Source organism: Macaca mulatta, chromosome 10 (assembly GCF_049350105.2).
Source record: "Macaca mulatta isolate MMU2019108-1 chromosome 10, T2T-MMU8v2.0, whole genome shotgun sequence".
NCBI classification, from domain to species: Eukaryota; Metazoa; Chordata; class Mammalia; order Primates; family Cercopithecidae; genus Macaca; species Macaca mulatta.
In genome coordinates, this window is record NC_133415.1 from 2614640 (window position 1) to 2635311 (window position 20672).

General features: G+C 53.1%; 1 protein-coding gene across 32 annotated transcripts in view; it reads right to left on the minus strand.

Annotated features, from left to right (window-relative positions):
• Positions 1 to 596: 596 nt before the first annotated feature.
• The window catches only part of LOC114670330 (uncharacterized), a 30265-nt gene continuing 10189 nt past the window's right edge, over positions 597 to 20672 (minus strand). For 2 of the 32 annotated variants that reach the window (XR_013398788.1, XR_013398784.1), the window contains 11 exons: positions 15873 to 17767; positions 14451 to 14576; positions 13922 to 14152; positions 13448 to 13519; positions 11132 to 12243; positions 10115 to 10208; positions 9557 to 9670; positions 8744 to 8829; positions 4269 to 6536; positions 2678 to 3122; positions 597 to 2365 (listed from right to left, as the gene is read on the minus strand). Coding sequence is in view for 10 of the 32 variants with exons in the window: in XM_077949074.1 (XP_077805200.1) it covers positions 10160 to 10208; positions 11132 to 11451; positions 11861 to 12088 (597 nt within the window). In the remaining 22 variants the exon portion in view is untranslated. Of the gene's footprint in view, positions 2366 to 2677; positions 3123 to 4268; positions 6537 to 8743; positions 8830 to 9556; positions 10209 to 11131; positions 12244 to 13412; positions 13520 to 13921; positions 15765 to 15872; positions 17768 to 20672 lie in introns of those variants that run through there. The other 30 variants (XR_013398772.1, XR_013398785.1, XR_013398789.1 and 27 more) reach the window with 30 other exon arrangements.

Below are 20672 nucleotides of genomic sequence, written 5' to 3' on the forward strand. Positions count from 1 at the left end.
AGCCCTGCCAGCTCAGCTCGGCCTCTGTGTCCCTCCCTCCATGCACTCTCATTTCTGTGTCTCTGTTCAGGGATTTATTTTTCTCCACTGCACCTGCTTTTCTCCATGAGACCATATTCATGCTTTCCAATCTCTGGCCAGGGAGAGGCCAGGGAGCCTCACTCTCTGGGAAGGGGTCCAGCTGGCCAGGCTTAAGCCACCTCTATCTTCTTGTTGTCCAGAGGGGCCGTGTGCTATCAGGGGAGGAGAGGCCAGCACAGTGGGGTGACTGGGATATGGTCCCAGTGGGAAGCTGTCCACGTTCCTCGATAGTGGGCTGTGTCATATGTCTGTGCTGGCTAGTTAACAGTTGGACAGGGTCATTCTTAACAGCTTGTTCCCTTTCTTTCAGAGCGGATCCAGGTCCTGGGTTATGTGGGCCCCATGACCATCCCCATAGGCCCAGCTTAAGCTGGAAGACAAACTCCTCCATGTTCACACAGCAGTGGTGGGAACATGAGGGCTTGATGAGACCCAAACCCATGAGTCTCACCTCCCTTTGGCATTTGTGTTAGTCCCTTTTCATACAACTATAAAGAACTGCCCAGACTGAATAATTTATAAAGGAAAGAGGTTTAATTGACTCAGAGCTCTGGGGAGGCCTCATGAAACTTACAGTCATGGTGGAAGGTGAAGGGGAAGCAAGGCACCTTCTTCACAAGGCAGTAGGAAGGAGAAGTGCTAAGTGAAGGGGGAAGAGCCCCTTATAAAACCATCAGATCTCATGAGGACTCACTCACTGTCAGGAGAACAGCATGGGGAAACCACCCCCACCATTCAGTTCCCTCTACCTGGTCTCTCCCTTGACACATGGAGATTACGGAGATTATAATTCAAGATGAGATTTGGATGAGACACGAAACCCAACCGTGTCAGCGCTAGAGGAGTTCTGGCTGCACAAGTCTCTGGTTAAAGTCATGGAAACTCCTTGGGCTTCAGAGGTGCATGGCTGGGAAGACGACCTCTGCTTTCAGTGAACTCATCTGACAACGCGGCTGGCCAGCAGGATCTAGAGCTGCTGGGAGAGGAAGGGCTATTTTTAAATATAAGGGATGTGTTTAAGGACCACAGACCCACACTCCAGGAACTCCAGGGCTCCTCAACTTCCTTCTTAGCGATGCTCGAATTCCAGACAGGCTGTTCCGAGTCCCAGAACCCCCTGAGTGGTCTGTATCCCTCCCGCTGTATCCTGGGGGCTCTGGTTCTCAGCTTCTGGGCTGTGCTAGGGGAGGCTCTGCAGATGGAGCTGGGGGATCATTCCAGGGAGGACAGGGGACCCTCTGGCCTTCCACAGTGAGGGTTTGTCTTACTCCTCAAAGTTCCCTCAAAGGATGGGTCAAGTCACCTGCCTGGCAGACAAGAGGGATTCTGTCCCAGGCAGGTGACAGCACGTGGCTTTTCCATTGTTCTCTCCCCATGCTGTTCCTGTAGGCAGGAGGTGGTTTAGGGATGGGCCCAGTGGGCTGTGAACAGTTGGGGGGTGCTGTCAGCACCCTCCGAGGGGAGGGGTCTTTAGTCGTCTCAGTCAGGAGGGTCTGATGAAGCTTTGAGGCTAAACCACCCTCTGATCACTGGCGCAGACCCCGGGCCTGCTCCCGCCCGGCATTCCAGGCAAGTAACAACAGTGAGGTGCATGGATTTCTGTTGAAAGGAACATTAAGATTTATTGACTCGAGAGGTTTCTATCGATTCCCACGGAAGCAAGGTCAGCGTGTGCCTGCGGAAGGAACGTCGGCCCCTTTCCTGAGGTGAGGAGTCAATATTTGCTCTGTCCTGGCTGTCAATCAGCAGCCAGGCCACCACTGTCCATCCTCAAGGTTAATCCAGTCTGCAACTGCAGGGGGACCCAAGGACAGAGGGAGAAGACCACAGCCATGGCCGGGAGTTGTGAGTCTCCAGGATGCCCAGGAGGACGCCCGGGACAGACCACAGATCTGACTCTGGGAGGGGCCCTCTGCTCCTGCGGACACCCATGCACCAAGATTAAACATGCCATAGCTCCAGGCTCTGCCAGGCTTTCGTCCCTAACTCAAGGGGTGCCTCTGGTGCACGCCTCACACCTCCCCTGGTTCCTTGCTTCCCTTGGCCAATAACAGATGAGGCCCGAGCCTGTCTCCGCAGAGCAGTGAAGGAGCTCAGCGCCCCGTCAGACTCTGCAGCGTGTCTGTTCCATTTCCCACCTCCTGAAGCCACATGCCTCCACATCTCACACAAAGCTGGGAGGCACTTGGGGCGAGCACTGTGATGAAAACCTCAGGGCCCTTCTGGCTCCTGTGTCTCAGTAAGATGCAGGGAGCTGATACGTCTACGTCGGAGTGGACAGGTGCTGAGGACCAAAGATCTGAGATGAAAACGGTGTCCACCTGGGCTCCAGAACCCATTTTCCAGCACGTCTATGGCGCCGGGGGTCCACAGATACCTCGGTGAGTTCAGAATGACACTGTCTGTGGTCATTTCTGGAGCAGTGATGCTCTCAACTAAGATCTCCGGACCTGAAACCCTCCCCTAGGCTGGTCCATACTTCACGGTGGCCACACATGAGGGCTACACAGAGTCCCATCAACTAAACCCTCCCCTGGGCTGGTCCATACTTCATGGTGGCCACGCGAGATGGCTGTACAGAGTCCCATCAACTCACCTGCTGGGCTTCTTGTTGCCATTTTCCTCCTGCAGCAGAGCCTGCACCTTTCCACAGAGAGATCTGTGTCTCTTTCTTCATGGAACAGGTCCATGATAGCTCTGCCGGGGCCACCAGCCGCTGACCTCCCGTAAGTCCTCCTGCTTAGAGCTTGTTCATCTTCACAAAACTAGAATCCGTTAGAGCACCCATGTGTCATTCTACCATTGAGCGTGGTCCCTTCTTGGTGGGCCCAAGGTGTAGCTGAGCCAGGCTTCCTCTTTAGCCATCTGCTGCGAGGCTGTGGGGGGCGCTGGCTGGGCCTCAGCCACCTCCTCCTGTCTGCAAGGTGGGAACCCTGGGAGAGAAGGGATGTGCGAAGATCTCCTGAGCCCAGGGAGCTGCCAGCCCTCTGTCTGCAGCTGGGGATTCCCGGCGGTGCTATCTTGGGAAGCTTGGAGGGTTACTAGAGAGAAAGCAGGAAAAGCAACCAAGCCGTCACCTGGTGCACAGAGCCCAGAAACACCCTCTCTCCTCCTTTTCCCATCTAAAGAGGAGAAAGAACAGGATGGATGCAGAGACCCCAAGGGGGCTCTGGGACCCTCCTGGCCCTTCCCTCCCAGGTGGGCCTCCCCTCCCAGGTGGGCCTCTCATGTGCCCCTCTGCCCATGGTGGGGCTCTGGAAGCAGATGAGGAACCCCTGTGGGGACAGCTCCTGTGTGGCTCTCCCTGGACAGGGGAGGTTCTACGGTGCCTGTGATGGCCCCTGCCCCCTGGCTCCTCGGGTGCTCCCGGTGAGTCTCTGCAGCTCCTCCTCACCTCCCTCCTTTGCACATAGTTGGGGTCTCTGAGGCTGCTTTCCCTGCCCACGACTCCCTAAGTGGCTTTGAGCTTCCCTGTGGTTTTAAGCACCACTCACTCCCCTGACTCCCAGAGGTGCCTGTGGAGCCCACACCCTACCCAGAGCCCAGGCAGCTGGCAGGACTGTCTGCTCGGAAGGTGCTGTCGCTGTGGCTACGGCTCCTCTCATCTCCCACCTCCGATTTTCCGTTCTTCCATCTTCCCTGTCCCAGTAATGACACTGCCACCCACAGCTGCTCCTACTACTGACCAGGAGACAGTGTCCCTCCCCAGGTTCACCCCAGGGCCACTGTTTCCTCCTCTCTATCCTCTCTCTCCCTCCCCATTCTCTTCCTTTCTCCCTTTATCTCTCTTATCTTCTTCTCTCCCCTTTCTCCCTTTCTGTCCCCACGTCTTTTCCTCTGGCTCTCTCCCTCTCTCCCTCTATCCATTTCCCTTTGCCCTTTCTCCCTCTCCAACTGCTTTCTCCATCCCTATCTCCTTCTATCCCTGTCTCTCTCTTTACCCTTTCTCTTTCTCTCCGCCCTTTCTTCCTCTCTCCCCACTTTCTCCCTCTCTCTCCGTCTCCCTTTCTCTCCGCCCCCACCCCACTGAGCACTCTCCACTCTCCTATCCCCACTCCTCTCGCACACGCCCATCTGCCCTCCCAGCTCCCTCTCTCTGCACACTCCTCAGGACCTTTAGATGCAAGCATCATCAAAACCACTCTGAGGTCATGGACACATTCTCACTGAAAGCAATTCCATGTCACCTCATTGCACTGTTGCTCTGGGCACAAAATCCAGACTCGTCAACCTGTCTCATGGGGACAGCTGCTCAGCCCAGTACTGGACAGCCTGGAGGCTCAGGTTTCACAGCCAGCACTTCCTAGGGACTAAGGGAGGCCAGCAGCTCTGCCATGGGCGTGCATTTCTGGAAGGGAGCGGAGCCCGCCGGTCACTCAGCTCTGCCACCAATGGAATCAGTGCATACACCACAGCCTGCTAATGTCAGCCTGAACACACAATTCCCTGGAAAAAAAAATAGATACAGAAATGCCTCCACAGGCCCGCTTCTGCGAGGGACCTGCCGCCTCCCAGAGATGGCGGTGAGCAGCGGCATCCACGGGCAGGTCAGTATACGGAGGCCTTCCACGCTGCCGCCAGTCCCTGTGAGTTCATGAGAGGCTCATGGACCGGATTAGCTGGTCAGCTCCCAGGGGTCAGCCCTGGTGCGTTTGTCTGTTTGTTTATTTTAAGTCTATCTTGTTTTTGTTTTTTTGTTTTTTGTTTTTTGTTTTTTTTAGATGGAGTCTTGCTGTTTTGCCCAGGCTGAGTGCAATGGCAGGATCTCAACTCACTGCAACCTCCGTCTCCCGGGTTCCAGCAATTCTCCTGCCTCAGCCTCCCGAGTAGCTGAGATTACAGGCACCCACCACCATGCCCGGCTAATTTTTGTATTTTTAGTAGAGACGGGGTTTCACTGTGTTGGCCAGGCCGGTCTCGAACTCCTGATCTCAGGTGATCGGCCCGTCTCAGCCTCCCAAAGTGCTGGGATTAATAGGCATGAGCCACCATGCCTGGGCAAGTCTATCTTTTAGAACAGTTTTAGGTTCAGAACAGCAAAATTGAGCAAAGGTACAGAGATATTCCAGCGCCCCCTGGCCCCACAAATGCATAGGCTCCCCCATTATCGACTCATCCCATGAGAAGGTGTATTTGGTGGAACTGATGAGCAAACATCTACGCATCATTATGGCCCAACGCCCCTGGTTCACAGTAGGGCTCACTCTATGCCTGAGTGTCACAGCAGGGCTTGCTGACACAGTGATGTGGGCTCTGACAAGGTGCGTGGACTGAATCCAGCACTGCAGCCTCATCTGGGGCCCCCAGACCTTCCGTGCGACCCCTCTTCATCCCTCCCTCCCCACCAGCCCTTAGCAACTATTGATTTCTGTACTAGCCCCGTAGTTACGCCTTTTCCAGCATGTCATGCACAGCAGATCCTCAAACAACATCTTTTTGTCCAATGCTGTCTTGTTATAATGTTGATGAGAAAAAGAACATTGATTCCCTGTCTTCTCCTCTGTGTGTGTGGAACTCGCATGTTCTCCTCTTGTCTGCGAGGGTTTTTTCCAGGTGCTCCGGCTTTCTCCCACCTCCCACAGATGTGCACGCTCAGTGAGTTGGTGCATCTACATGGGTCTGGTGTGAGTGAGTGAGGGTGTGTGGGGGTCACCTGGTGAGGAGGGCGAGCTGTTCAGGGCTGGTTCCTTCCTGTGCTCTCACCTGGAATAAGCATGCTGGAAAATGAATGAATGAATGAATACAAATTATTGTAAAATAAAAATTTGTAAAGTCTACGATAATTATACAAACGCGTGGCAGTAAAGGACGTGGAGGGAAAACAGTCGGCGAGCCGCCGTGTCTCTGCTGGTTTGTGAGCTGTGTGGGGACAGGAAGTGCCTCTTACAATTTTCCCTTTGCAAACATTTGTTCTTTGGTTTAACCCACCAGCACATGACCACCGCCACTCACCAACTCACCAACAATTAGATAGTCATCCTGCTTGTTTTCATTAATCTTTCTTAAATGTATGTACAGCTTAAATTTATTTCAATGTTTAATACTAGAAGTATTCTGGGTCTTCATTTAGAAGTTTGATGAAGTGTTTGTGACCAGAAATACACCACTGGAACTTAACTCTTGTTAAAAATCAAGTTGTAAAATTGGTTTTGTTCTGCTTTGTTTGGGTTAAAGTCACAGTTTCCAAGAACCTATCACCTGATAGGTTTATGAGCTGCATGGTGGCTCACAAACCATCACAGATAAAGCAGCTCGCTGAGCGCTTCCTGTCACAATCTTTGCTGTCATGCATTTGTAGGATTGTCATAGACTTTACAAATTTCTATTTTACTATAAGGGAGGACTTACCTTATGTTACGTGGTTTTGTTGTTGTTGTTGTTTGTTTGTTTTTGTATCTGATAGCTGAGATGGCTACTCAGGGACTAGTGGGTGAGTAGTGTGCAGACTGGAAACCCTGGACAGAGGAGTAAGTCATGTCCTGGGCAGGACAGAATGGGATGGTACAAAATCCCATTGCACTATGCAGAATGGCACACCATTTCAATTTATGAGTTTTTATTTCTGAAATGTTCCATTTAATATTTTTGGACCATGGTTGGCCTCAGAGAGCTGAAACCATCAATACCTGAAACTGTGGAAGCAAAACGGGGGGCTGCTGCTCATGTCGTCTACAAGAACCCACCTTAAAAATAAAGGCACACAGGCCAGGCGTGGTGGCTCACACCTGTAATCCCAGAACTTTGGGAGGCCAAGGCAAGTGGATCACTTGCAGTCAGGAGTTCAAGACCAGCTTGGCCAACACGGCAAAAGTCAGTCTCTACTAAAAGTACCAAAAAAAAAAAAAAAAAAAAAAGCCAGATGTGGTGGTATGTGCCTGTAGTCCCAGTTACTAGGGAGGTGGAGGCTCTTGAACCTGGGAGGTGGAGGTCACAGTGAGCCAAGATCATGCCATTGACTCCAGCCTGGGTGACAATGTGAGACTCCATCTCAAAAAATTTAAAAAAATAAAAATAAAGGCACACATAGGTGACAAGTAGAGAGGTGAAGATGTATCACGCTAGCACTAATCAAAAGAAATCAGGCACAGGTGACATTATCTCAGACAGACTGCAGAGGACCATCATCTGGAACATGATCAAGGAGGGCAAGGACCATGACTTAGTGATAAAGCGTCAATGACCCAGGAAGACATAACAAATCAATGACCCAGGAAGACATAACAAGTCAATGACTGAGGAAGACATAACAAGCCAGTAACCAAGGAAGACATAACAAACTATAGCATGGATGCACCCAGCAACAGAGCATCCAATTCTGTCAGGCAAAAACTGTAGAACTCCAGGGAGAGAGAGACGGATCCACTGTTACATTTGGGGGCTTCAATATCCCCCTATCAGAAATAAGCAGATCCAGCAGGAAGGGAATCAGTAAAGCCAGGTCGAACTCAACACCATTTGTCAATAGGCTATAACTGACATCTGTAGAATACTCCATCCAATAATAATAGAAGTCACATTCTTCTCAGACTCACATGAAAAGTCAAACAAGATAGACCATATTCTGGGCCACAAAACACATCTTAACAAATTTAAAAGAATAGTAATTATACAATGCCTGCTCTCAGATCACATTGGAATTAAGCTAAGAATCAGTAACAAACAAAGGCTGGAAATCCTTAAATATCTAGAAATTAAACAACACACTTCTAAATAACACATAGGTCAAAGAAGAAATCTCAAAAGAAATGTAAAAATATTTCCATTAAACAAAAATGAAAACACAACTTAACAAAATTTATGGGATGCAGGAAAAGCAGTGCTTAGAGGTAAATTTATAGCATTGAATGCCCATGCTAGAAAAGAAAGATCTAGAATCTACCATCTAACTTTCCCCCTTAGGAAAAAGAAGAGCAACTTAAATTCCGAGTAAGCAGAAGAGAATAAATAATAAAAATTGGAGCAGAAATCAATGAAATTGAAAAAAGAAATCAATAGAGACAATTGATAAAACCAAAAGCTGGCTCTTTGAAAATATTGACGAAACTGATAAACTTCTAACCTGGCTAGTTATGAAAAAAGAGAGAGGACAGAAATTACTAACATCAGAAATGCAAGATGGAACGTCACTACAAACCCCACGGACATTAAAAGGACAATAAAGAAATACTACGAGCAGCTCTATGCCCACAGATTTGATAACCTAATTGAAATAAACCAATTCCTTGAAAAACACAATTCTGCCAAAACCTGCACAAGAAAAAATAGACAATCTGAATAGGCCTATATCTAGCAAAGAAATTAAATCATTAATTAGTTATCTTCAAGGGTTCACTGGTGAATTCCACCAAACATTTAAGAAAGAAATCATATCGATTCTCTACAATCTCTTTCAGAGGATGAGAGCAGAGGGGATACTTCCTAAATCATTCCATGAGGCCAGCTCTACCCTAAACTATACAGAGAGTCCTACATGACCAGCAGCCCAGTGAGGAGCCACATGGGTGGGGCTGCCCTTTGCTTCGGCTGCATCTGGTGGGCAGGGCCTCTGGGGGCTGAATTCCCTGAGGACCCAGGGAGCTGGATGTGAGGCCAGTGTGGGCAGGACTTGGCATCAAGGGTAGACATCTGGCTCTTCTTCCCTCAGCCAGTCTCTGCTACTTACCAGCTTTGGGCCAGTCTGAAAGTAATGTCACCTCTCTGAACTGCTGATGGCCCTAGAATCAGATGCCGCCATGCTTCCTGTACAGCCTGCAGAACCGAGAGCCAATTAAACCTCTTTTCCTTATAAATTACTCACTCTCAGGTATTTCCTTTTTTCTTTTCTTTTTTTTTTTTTTTTTTTTTGAGATAGAGTTTCACTCTTGTTGCCCAGGCTGGAGTACAGTGGCGTGATCTCAGCTCACCACAACCTCTGCCTCCCGAGTTCAAGCAATTCTCCTGCCTCAGCCTCCCGAATAACTGGGTCTACAGATGCCCGCCACCATGCCTGGCTCATTTTTTTTTATATTTTTAGTAGAGATGGGGCTTCACCATGTTAGCCAGGATGCTCTCGGTCTCCTGACCTCGTGATCTGCCCGTCTCAGCCTCCCAAAGTGCTGGGATTACAGGTGTGAGCCACTGAGCCTGGCTGGCCCTGGCATCTCAATCACTCCATACAAGTCTCCAATGCCAGTCAAACTGGTGCCAGAGAGAGTCCAGCAGCAGCACCCAGACCACATGCCCCCTGTGGCCTGGACCCGTGACCATGGGCCACCACCTTCCTCCCACCCTTCAGGCCAACCTAATGCCTGGCTTCTGCACCAGCTCCCCACAGCCCAGACCTGGAGGTGCTGCAGGTGCGGTATAATGAGCCCAGCTGAGTGTGGCAATGTAGTGACATGCCCTGCAAAGCTGGCTTCCTTCACCCTCCTGAAGGTCACCTCCCTGGACATGGGATCATCAGGGCCCTGAACGTCTACTCGGAAGCCGCACCTACCCGTGCTCACTGCCTGCTGGTTCAGCGTGCTTTTGCTGCCTCATTTCAACAGCCAGGTTTATTTTAAAAATTATTTTAATATTCATGTCAAGGTTGCAATTCAATAGAGAACATCTAATGGAAAAAAATGAGATAATGTAAATTAAGAAAACAAAATTGAAATCACCAGCACCAGAGATTACAGTCATACACATTTTGGCATAGACGTTTCTATCAGGCCTGATCCACACAGACCCCGAGGCCCGCCTGCCTTGGAACAATGTGCCTGTCTTATGGACAGGAGGTGGGTGGTGGCCTCACGAGTGGGCAAGTGTCCCTGACTGGGGAGTGCCGGCCTTGGGGAGTGGCTGTGGCCTGTTGAGGGCTGAGCTAAGGCAGAGGCACCAGCCTGGGGGGCCGAGGTCCCAGCCTCTGGGCTGCTTTAACCAGGGGTTGATGTGATGCTCCATCCTCAGAGACAGAGCTCTTGGATTGAGCACCAGGGACAGAAACAGGCATGGCCCCTCCTCATCACCCCTAGAGACCCCTGGGCAGAGGTGTGCCCCCGACTTTACACACACTGAGATGGAGACCTGCGTCCTTCAGGCCCTCGCTCCAGGGAAACTAGAAGGCTCCCAGCTGACCCCTCCACTCCTCCTCTGCGACCAGCAGGCTGAATAAAATAAAATAATAAAATATAAAATAATAAAGCAAAATAAAATGTGAAAGGCGTTGACGTCCCAAAATGCTTGTGGACAGAAGAAGGACTGAGGGAGGGAGAGGGGAAGGAGGAAAGGAAGAGAGAAGCTGGAGGGAGGGAGATTCCTTGGCACTGGGCGCTGGGGAAGGAAGTGACTCCTGCCTCAGCAGCCCCCCTTAGCCCTTGGCGAGTTGGAGGCCCCGAGCATGAAGAGCGAGCGGGACTTTCCAACAACAAGGGCGGGTCAGGGAACCCAGGCCGCAGGACAGTAGGGCCAGGGGCATGGAAGCCCAGGGTGGGAGCTCCTCCTCCTAGCACATGGAAGCCCTGGAGGTCTCCAAACTGGGCAATGCGACAGGGAGACTGGGCGGGGAAGGCTACCCCATGTCCCTAAGGAGAAGAGGCTGGAAGCAGTGGACTGAGAACAGTGAGGCCAGGTTTCCATGGGGCCCAGGCTCCCCGGTGCTAACGTCCACCCTGATGAAGTCTCCACCAGCGGGGCTGCCCTGCCCTCACCCTGCTCACCAGAGGGGAACCCTGGAACCTCTCGGGGTTCTCCCAGCAGGAGGGAGGGCGACTGCTCCCCACCTCGCCCCCGGGGAAGAGCTGTCGCCATGGAAACCTCCCTGTTGTCTGAATGAATTTCAGAACAGGGAATATTTTAGTCAATCAAGAAATTCAATTAGCTGAATGACATTTATTAATGCACCGCTATGCAGCACTAATTCCTGCTTTTGGGGAGATAATTGGTGTGTTTGTGAGGAAGTGCAATTCAATATTTATCAGCTGCTGGTTTTCAGCAAATGAATAATCTGTTAAAAATATTCTCCTCAGGAATGTCATTTTTACTCAAACCCGCTGACAAGTGTGTCCTGTCTGTGACATGCCCGGCTCACCTGGAGGTGGGGTGCGTCGAGGTGCTGTGGGGTACGTCAAGGTGCTGTGGGGTGTGTCGGGTGCTGTGGGGTGCGTGGAGGTGCTGTGGGGTGCGTGGAGGTGCTGTGGGGTGCGTCGAGGTGCTGTGGGGTGCGTGGAGGTGCTGTGGGGTGCGTGGAGGTGCTGTGGGGTGCGTCGGGTGCTGTGGGGTGCGTGGAGGTGCTGTGGGGTGCAGGCCTATGGGCTGGGCCTCTGCCCTCAGTAGAGGCTGTGCGTCCTCAATGTGAGGCCCCAGGCGGCTCCGTGGCACACATTCCTGTCCCTGCACGAAGGTGCCCCCCTGCCCTGCACAAAGATGACCCCTGCCAGCTGCTGCCCCGAGGGCTCAGGCCTGGGGACGCAGGAGCCTGCAAGAGCCCAGTGCCTGCGCTGCCAGCATCCCGGGACAGGGCTGCATCAGGGACGTTCTGTGGCTCCTTCTGACCCCCTCCTTCCCTTTTCTCACTCCCACCTCCTTCTCCCAGCTCAGAGGTGTGTCAGTCTCAGCCCCTCCCCAAAGCAAAACCCTCACAGTTAGCCAGGGACCCAGGCAGGGGTCTGGCAAGGCCCCCCTCCCACCTCTCAGACTCTGTCTCCAGAGGCAGAAAGTGCACATGGGCTTGGCATTGACTTTGGGAACTTGCCGTCACCCCAGGGTGCTCTAGTCTGGTGGATGCTGACTTTGACCACACCTGGGAACTAGTCTATACCTGGGTCTCAGCTCGTGGTGACAGTCTGTGCCAGTCCTGAGCTTTCCAGGGCAGCACCGCCTGAGGTACATGGACCCCACCGCCGTCCACACAGCGCACACCCACACGTGTATCCGAATCTGCGAGCAGCATATGTGCTGTGGGCACAGGTGCCACAACCTTAGCTGACGGATTATGAAACTGAGGACCTGCAGATCCGAGCCCGTTGTCCGACATCCATGCTCTCATTTCCTAATCCACTTCCAAAAGCCATTTTTCCCTCCTAAGGGGCAAGACTTTCAGCCAGACACTAGGAGGATTTGAAGAGAAAGGAGCTACAGTCTTTGCCTTTTAAAGGAATCCAATCTTGAAGCCTGAATGAGGCACAGGCAGAGGAACACAGGCTACAAGACAAAATGCGATAATGCACAACAACCAGTTAGAAGACACAATGGAAGGCAAAGCCCCATTTACGACAGCAACAAAAGAGATAAAATACCTATGAATAAATTTAACAAGAAATGGGCGAGACCTGCGTGAGAACAACTTCACAACATTCATGAAAAAAACAAAAATGGAAATTCACATGGTCAGGAAAACTTAGTATGACAATGATGTCTATTCTTCTAAGTTAATTTGCAAATTGAATGCAATTGCAATCAAAATACTAATGTGTTGCTTTCCCTGGGATTAGTCAAGGGACTTTAACTTCATACGGAAAAATAAAAGCAAAAATACTCAAGAAAAATGAGCAGAAGGAAGGAGTGGCTAGCTCTAGCAGGTATTAGTAATCGATGAGTAATCAGCTCTGTTCCTGGAGTAGCGTGATGGCACACAGGACGGAGGCACAAGTAGGAAGTCCAGAAACAGCTGAGTCAGGTAAGTCCTTGCTGGGAGTGTGACCAGGACACGGCGGGATAGGATGGCCAAGACGGGGCACAGCCCTGGGGACAGCCCCATCTCATAACCTGTGTGTGGGTACATGTGTGCATGTGAGGACACATGTGTGCATGTGTGTGAGGACACTTGTGTGTGCATGTATGTGAGGGCACATGTGAGTGTACGTGAGAGAACACGTGTGTGCGTGTGTGAGGAGACGTGTGTGCGTGTGTGAGGACACATATGTGTGCATGTGAGGACACGCGTGGGTGTGCGTGTGAGGCCACGTGCATGTGCATGTGTGTGATGGCACATGTGTGCATGTGTGTGGATACTTGGCGTGTGTGAGGGCACGTGTGTGCATGTGTGAGAGGACGTGTGTGCATGTGTGTGAGGACAGGTGTGCATGTGCGATATGGCATGTGCACGCATGTGCGTGTGTGAAGACACGTGTGTGCATGTGTGTCCACACGTGTGGGGACATGTGCGTGCCGGTGTGTGCCTGTGTGCACATGTATGTACATATGTGCATGCACACGTGTGTCCCAGGCTGCCCCAAAGTTCAGACAAACTTCCCCCGAGGAGCTGCCATTTTCCTCCAGAAACAGGATTTCCTCCCCAAAACCCAGGAGTTACCGACCCCCAACCCAGCAGGAGACTCCGACAACACGCCGCCTTCCCCCGCCCTCCCCACCTGCTGCCCGACATCACAGCAGAGGCACCTCCTACCCCCACACTCTGCAGAGGATGGTCTTGACTGCAGTGGTCCTAGGGCAGCCCAGTGAGTTCAGTCATGGAGACCTGAAGAAGAAACACGAGGTGACCTCAACGTGGTCCCACTGTCATCTTTTATGGCAGCCCCGTCACCCCCAGTTTCACTCCAGCAATGAAGCTGGCAGGTGCCTGGGCATCTAGAACGGGGCTCTGAGTCACTGAAACAGTGATAGGGCAAGTTGCTCAGGGCAGATTGCTCAGGGGTGCTTGGCGCTGGTGGTGTTATCCTGTGTTGATGGGGGACCCCAGGGCAGCACCCCACGATCTGGGACCGGGCTAGGGCTCCGGTTTGAGACTGGGCAGGCAGGGGGAGCTGGGCCTGGATGACAAACGTGGAGGGCACAGCCACAGGTCTGGGTGAGTGCTCAGTGCCCGCAGGTAGGACGGGTGTGCAGGCGTCTGCCCAGGTCACAGAGGGGAGCACGTTACCTGCCCTGCAGCCTCTGCTCTCCCATCTGAGGTTTGGTGCCCACTCCCAGGAATGCGCACCTGCGCGTGGCTCCACAGACCTGATGGCTGTGGCGACAGCCGCGAATGCCACGTGGCAGAAAGCAGAATCAGGCGTCAGCGTCAGACCGTCACAGGCACCCAGTATGTGGCTGACGATGAATGGGGTCGGGCTTGAGAAGCAGGTCCCCCCATGCTGGCAGGCAGCAGAGGCTGCAGGGAGCGATCAGGACAACAGGCAGGCTGGAGGAGCCTGCAAAGCCTGGAGTCTCCTTTGGGATGCCTGGGCGTGGCACCTGCAGCCTTCTCCAACCTCGAGAACATGCTGTGCTGGGCAGGGGACGGGCTGGCAAGAGGCCGACTGTCTCCTAAGGGCTTTGATCAATGCGGGTGGGAGAACTAAGGGAGAGCCCGCCCAGCAAGTCCTGGAGGGAGCGGGAAGGACGGCGGTGCTGGCCTGGCGCTGAATGGGGGCCTGACCATGTGCAAGTCAACTAACAGTCAGGCAAACCTCCATCTAGTGTGCAGGGTCCCACACAGCTCCCAGAGGCGACACCGGGGGGTCTCAGCGTCCAGAGGCGACACTGGGGGGTCTCAGCGTCCAGCAGGAGACAGATCACAGGTGCTGCAGGCAAACCTAACATAAACCACGTTAATGTGCAGTGTTTCGCAGCTGGCAGCACATGCACTTGGTTGCTATCTGTATTTCTGAAATATTTCCATCAATCCGAAAGGAAACCCCAGCACCAAACCCCATGCACAGTCAGCCGCTGATCCGTGCCTGTCTGTGGATCGATCTGTTCTGGATCTTTCGTATAAATGGGGCCACACAGTTTGCTACCTTTGGTACTGGCCTCTTCCCCTCCGCACCCTGTCTTGAGGTCCATCCACATCACAGCTGTGTCAGGCTTCGTTCCTCTTTGTGGCTGCCTAATACTCCACCACATGGCTCTCCTGCAAATGCGCCATCTCTCTCCATTCTGATTTTTAATGTTTAATTTTTTCTTTGAGAGGTGGTATCGCTCTGTCGCCCAGGCTGGAGTGCAGTGGTGTGATTTTGGCTCACTCCAACATCCACCTCCCGGGTTCAAGCGATTGTCCTGCCTCAGTCTCCTGAGTAGTTGGGACTATAGGCACCCGCCACCACGTCCGGCTAATTTATATATATATTTACGTATATATATACACACACACACACACACACACACCTTTTTTTTTTTTTTTTTTGAGACAGAGTCTCTCACTCTGTCACCCAGGGTGGAGTGCAGTGGCGCGATCTTGGCTCACTGCAAGCTCCGCCTCCCAGGCTCACGTCATTCTTCTGCCTCGGCCTCCTGAGTAGCTGGGAATACAGGTGCCAGCCGCCACACCTGGCTAATTTTTTGTATTTTTTAGTACAGACAGGGTTTCACCGTGTTAACCAGGATGGTCTTGAACTCCTGACCTCGTGATCCACCTGCCTCAGCCTCCCAGAGTGCTGGGATTACAGGCATGAGCCACTGCACCCAGTCTCTCTCCCCATTCTAAATGTGACTTTCCTGTCACCATCACATTGATGAAATTATCCTTTTTAATTGACAATCTCGTGTCCATTATTGCAAAAATGACCCTCAATGACTACAGTGGATTTATGTTATAGATAGCCCCTTAATATATGTAAAGGATGGTCAAATGTTAGAAATGTTGTTTGCTTGCAAGTTTTTACTATTTCAAACAAGGCAGAGATGGACATATTTATAGCTAATTCTTTGCATATATCTTTATATATTTTTTAGGACAAAATCCTAGAAATGAAATTTCTAGGTCACATCTTACCCATTTAAAGGCTTTTTATAGAGCTTGAGAAATTGCCCTCCTTAAAGGTAGAGGAAGCAGTTGATGCCTCCTCCCCGGAGCTGCGTGTGAGTAAGTTTCCTCTCCGGGCCGTGCTTACCCTGGTGCAGATGTGGCCTTTGGGGAGGACGGACTCAGCTTTGCAGATGTTCTGATAGCAACTGGCAATGGCAGCAGGCTCAGGGATACAGAAGCACGAGCTAGGAGGGAAGAGAGAGGAGAGACAGGAGAGAGAGGGGAAGGGAGAGAGGAAGGGAGAGAGGGGAGAGAGGGGAGAGAGGGGAGAGAGGGGAGAGAGGGGAGAGAGGGGAGAGAGGAGAGGGAGGGAGGGAGGGGGAGGGGGGAGAGAGAGGGAGGGAGAGAGGAAGGGAGAGAGGGGAGAGAGGGGAGAGAGGGGAGAGAGGGGAGAGAGGGGAGAGAGGGGGGAGAGGGGGGAGAGGGGTGAGAGAAAGGAGAGAAAGGAGAGAGAGGAGAGAGGGAGGGAGGGAGGGAGGGGGAGGCGGGGAGAGAGAGAGAGAGGGAGGGAGGGAGGGAGGGAGGGAGAGAGGGAGGGGGGGAGAGAGAGAGAGAGGGAGGGGGAAGGGGGAGTGGGGGGAGAGAGAAAGAGAGACAGACAGAGACACTGACTGTGTCTCTTGCCTCTGTGACCACCTCCCTTTCCCCCGGATTTAACCGCAGACCTTTTGCTCGAATTAGGTGGTTTCCACGAGAGATCCACATCCCCAGTCTGCCTCCCTTCCTGGGCCACTGTGTCCACACCAGATGATACCCTGGCTGCCACGTCTGGATGCATTTTTGCTCTGAGATGAGTTAATTCACAGCAACTGCCAATCAGGCTCCTGCGGGTCTGACCCTAGGCGGGCTCCTCGGCAGGGCCGAGCTCTAACCAGGATCCACTAACCTTGTCCTGGCAATTCCCCCTTGAAACCCTGCCAGTGTCCTAACTGCGGGACTCTCTGTTCTCACCGCCCCTGCTTGCCGGCTGGACGATTCCTTCCTCAGCTTAGTTCTTTCTGTAGCATCTGGTTACACGCAGCCGCTTTGACCAACAATCCTTCTCTGTGGTCCTCAGACCCTCAGTCTGGCTGAGGCTGCCTGGAGATCTTGAGTTTGTGGGGACACGTCAGCCCCACACAGACCACAACTTGCAGCCCCTATTTTAAGCCCAAATTCCAAGCATGGGCAGCAGGACGGGCTGGCCTGAGTGAGCCATCCCATCAACACCACGTGGCCGAGGACAGGATCGAGCTGCACCCACGGCTCTCCGGGGCGCCATCCCTGGGATGAGGCATCTGCAGGGAAGAGGACTCGCTGGGAAAAACGTTTCAGAAATGGAAGTCTCAGGAGCCCCAGCTCCACACCCCCAGACCGGGGGCTGAGTACACGGGCGCTGGGTGGAACTTTTGGCAAGAGCCACCAGGTGTCCTCAGGACTTCGAGAGAGAGATGGGGTCCTTGCTAATGCGGCCCAGTGAGCAGCTTGGATCCAGGCTAGGCATCCATTCTGCATCCCTGAAGACCCCACCCAGCACTCTGCAGAGCCCCCACCCGCCCCAGCTGCAGTCGCTGGGATTAGACGCCCACCTGGAGAGGAAAGCGCTGGGGAGGAGATGGGGGTGGGCGTGGAAGGGGAGCTGTGAGCTGCAGACCCAGGGATGCCCTCCACCTGGGCGGGGTCCAGAGCACCTGAGAGCTAGGCTCCCAGCCTGACCACCTGGGGCCTTGTTCCTGACTCACGGCCCAAGGCCCCTTCCGTGCCCAGTTTTTCTCCTAATATTTGTTTTTTATGCTGCTATCCACTAAATTGAAGCTTCCCCAAAGTCATTGGTCTCCACTTAAAATTGCCCTAAATGAGCTCCGTCTCACAGCCGTGTCAGCACTGCCTGCCCTGGGATGGGCTGATTACGCACTGCTCACAGCTGAGGCACAAGCAGCCTCCCGGGAGATGCTTCCAGAATGAGCCTCGTGGGAGACAGCAGGACCACTAAGGCAGGCACTGAGCGGGGAGGAAGAGGAGGAGGGGGAAGAAAAGGAGGAGGGGAAGGAGGAGAAGAGGGAGGAAGAGGAGAGGGCGAAGGAGAAGGAAGAGGAGGAGAAGAGGGAAGAGGAGGAGGAGAGGGTGGGGGAGAAGAAAGAAGAAGAGGGGAAGGAGGAGGAGAGAGAGAGGAGGAGAGGGAGAAGAGGAGGAGGAGGAGAAAAAGAAAGGGGTGAGGAGGAAGAGGAGAGGGAGGAGAAGGAAAGAGTGGAGAAAGGAGAAGGGAAAACAATGCACATTTGAAACAAACAAAACCCAGGGTGCCGTTTCTCCTCTGCCACCTGTGGGATCTGATCCCCACACCCACCTCAGGGTTCAGCATTGCTGAGTTGGGAGTCGGTCCTGCAGGGCAGCACCAGCCACGTGGAGCTGTAACTCAGCCTAGCAGACAGTGTGGCCGTGGGGCCTGCCGAACTCCTTGAGTAGACAGCAGGCCCCAGACAAGGCCTCTCTGGGGAGCTATGCAGAAGAGACTCTGGCAAGAAAGGTCCTGCTGCCTGAGTGGCAGGTCCCCAGGCCTCCGGGAAGGCACTGACCCTCCCAGGGGGTGAGGGGGTTAGAAGGCAAAGAGCAGCCAAGGCGGGAAGGGGGAGTGTGCAGAGGGCCCGCGTGGGGACTTTGGTAAAATGCTGATTCCTGGGCCTTGCATGTGGTGAGAAGGGTGCAGGGGCCCGCATTTTAGCCTGGCCCTGTGTGTTTCCTAGGTCACCATCACACAGCACCACAAACTGGGTGTCTGAAACCTCAGCAATTCATCTCCGGCATGGAGGCCGGATTCCGAAACCATGGTGTCCACGAGCCTGTTCACCCCAAGGGTGCTAGGGGACGGTCCTTCCTGCCTCTCTCGGCTCTCGGTGGCCTCCAGCGTCCTTGGCTTGTGGAACCACCTCTCTCCCTGCTCCCATCGTTACTTGGCCCTCTCCTGTGTGTGACTGGGCCCCACTGTGCTCCGATGAGGACACATGGTCTTAGATTCAAGGCTCACAGGGCTCATCCAGGCTGATCTCATCCCGACCTCCTGACTTACATCTGCAAAGACCCTTTGTCCAAACCAGGTCACACTTCTAGGTTTCCAGTTAGGTCGTGGGAAGATCTTTTCTGGGGGCCACTTGGCTCCACCTCAAGGGCCATGCTCTGAGAATTGCTGTAAGGGGGTGGGGACGGGGGGCGCATCTGTCCCAGGGGAGGTGAGTTGGAGCCTTGATGCCACATGGCGTAAAGGGTTGAACACATGGGGTGTGTGGGGGGCAGCAGGTGAGCTCAGGGACCAGGAGAGGAGGGGGGCCCAGGGCGCAGACGGGCTGTCCCAGGAAAACGCAAGGACAAGGGCAGTCAGTGGAGAGGAGCCTGCAAGAGCTGAGGAGGAGTTGTGGCCGAGCGGAGGGGGCAGGGAGAGGCAAGGCCACTGAACCAGGGGACGTGGTGTGAACAGGCAGAGGGGTCAGAGGGGTGGGGAGGACCTTCAGCTCATGGGTTTCCCCAGTAACTGCGGAGGGCCTCCCGCTGGACCCGACATCACGTTCCTGTCACCGACCTCCCTGGGTCGTTCACATGTGCCAGGGGGTGACGCAGGTCCCTTCCCCCAGGACCATGCAGGAACAGGCTCTGGGAGCTCTAACGTGTGGCCGGGCGGGGGCCTCGCTGAGTGCTTCCTTCCAGTGCCACTCCAGGTTCACGGGGAGACTGGGCATGGCCCCGACCCTTCACTTGTTCACTCCAAAAACCATTCCAGTCTGCTTCACCGCAAAAAGGAAATGAAGAGAGAAAAAATAAAATAATAAAACCCAGAATCCCGGGAGGTGGTAGAGAGGAGCAGGTTCAAGCCCTGGCCTTCTAGAAGCTCATGCTGGCCCCACTCAAAGCTTCCCTGGGATTTGGAAGCATGGCCAGCTTTGGGAGCTGGTGGCCTCAGCAAGGAGCACCACAGCTCCCCCGTCCCCTGACCCTGATGGGAGGCCCCCTCCCCTCCGCCAAGGCTTTTGCCCCGTCACCGCTTGCTGCTGCCCTCGCCTGAGCACCCAGCCAGAAAATGGGCAGGGGCAGAGCAATTCAGCTCCCTCCACATGTTTCAAATAAACCCAATGAGAAGTGCTTTAAATGAATGTGCACAGTCCTGATAATTGGCCAGTACGTTTTGTCCTTCAATATCTACACGAAGATTGGGGGACAGGGTTGATAAAGAAAAACTTTCTCTTTGAAAGTATTCAAGGGTGGGGCACAATATCTTTGTTTGTGGAGTGGAATTAATATCTCGTTGATAGCATTTGCTATTGCGTATCTGTCTCTCTCAATCTAGCCACAGGAGGTGACCTCCAAATACAGTTAATTTAATCTGCAGAAATAACCCTGCAATTGTCTTTCCCGAAACTGATATTAGATGAAATCTCTGTTGCGCTGAGCCTGCCTGTCGTTAGCTGTTCCCCATGAAAGGCCTAATGTGCAGCGTTTAAAACTCTCCCCGATGCTGTCAACTTTCATAAACGCGCTCTTTTATTAAGGAATTAGCAGCAAAGCGGGTTGTGGGGCATGGTGGTGTTTGCGCAGATTATCGGGACCCTACCGTGGACAGACAGGGCGTCCGTAGACCGAGGCTGTGAGTGGCGGGCCACAGAGATGCCAGAGCCACCCACCCATGGGATAAGGAGGATGTGAGGACCCCAAGAGAGCTGAGAGGAAAGAGGCCGGCTGCCTAAAACCCATGGAGCACACATTGCTGAGCCGGGCTCTGATCTGATCCAACTCGGGATCAACCTGCCACTCACAGCCGTGATTACAGACGTCCTGTCTGCCCACGGTAGGACCCTGATAATCGGCCCAAACACCCCACAACCCCCTTTGATGCTCATTCCTTAATAAAAAAAAAGAT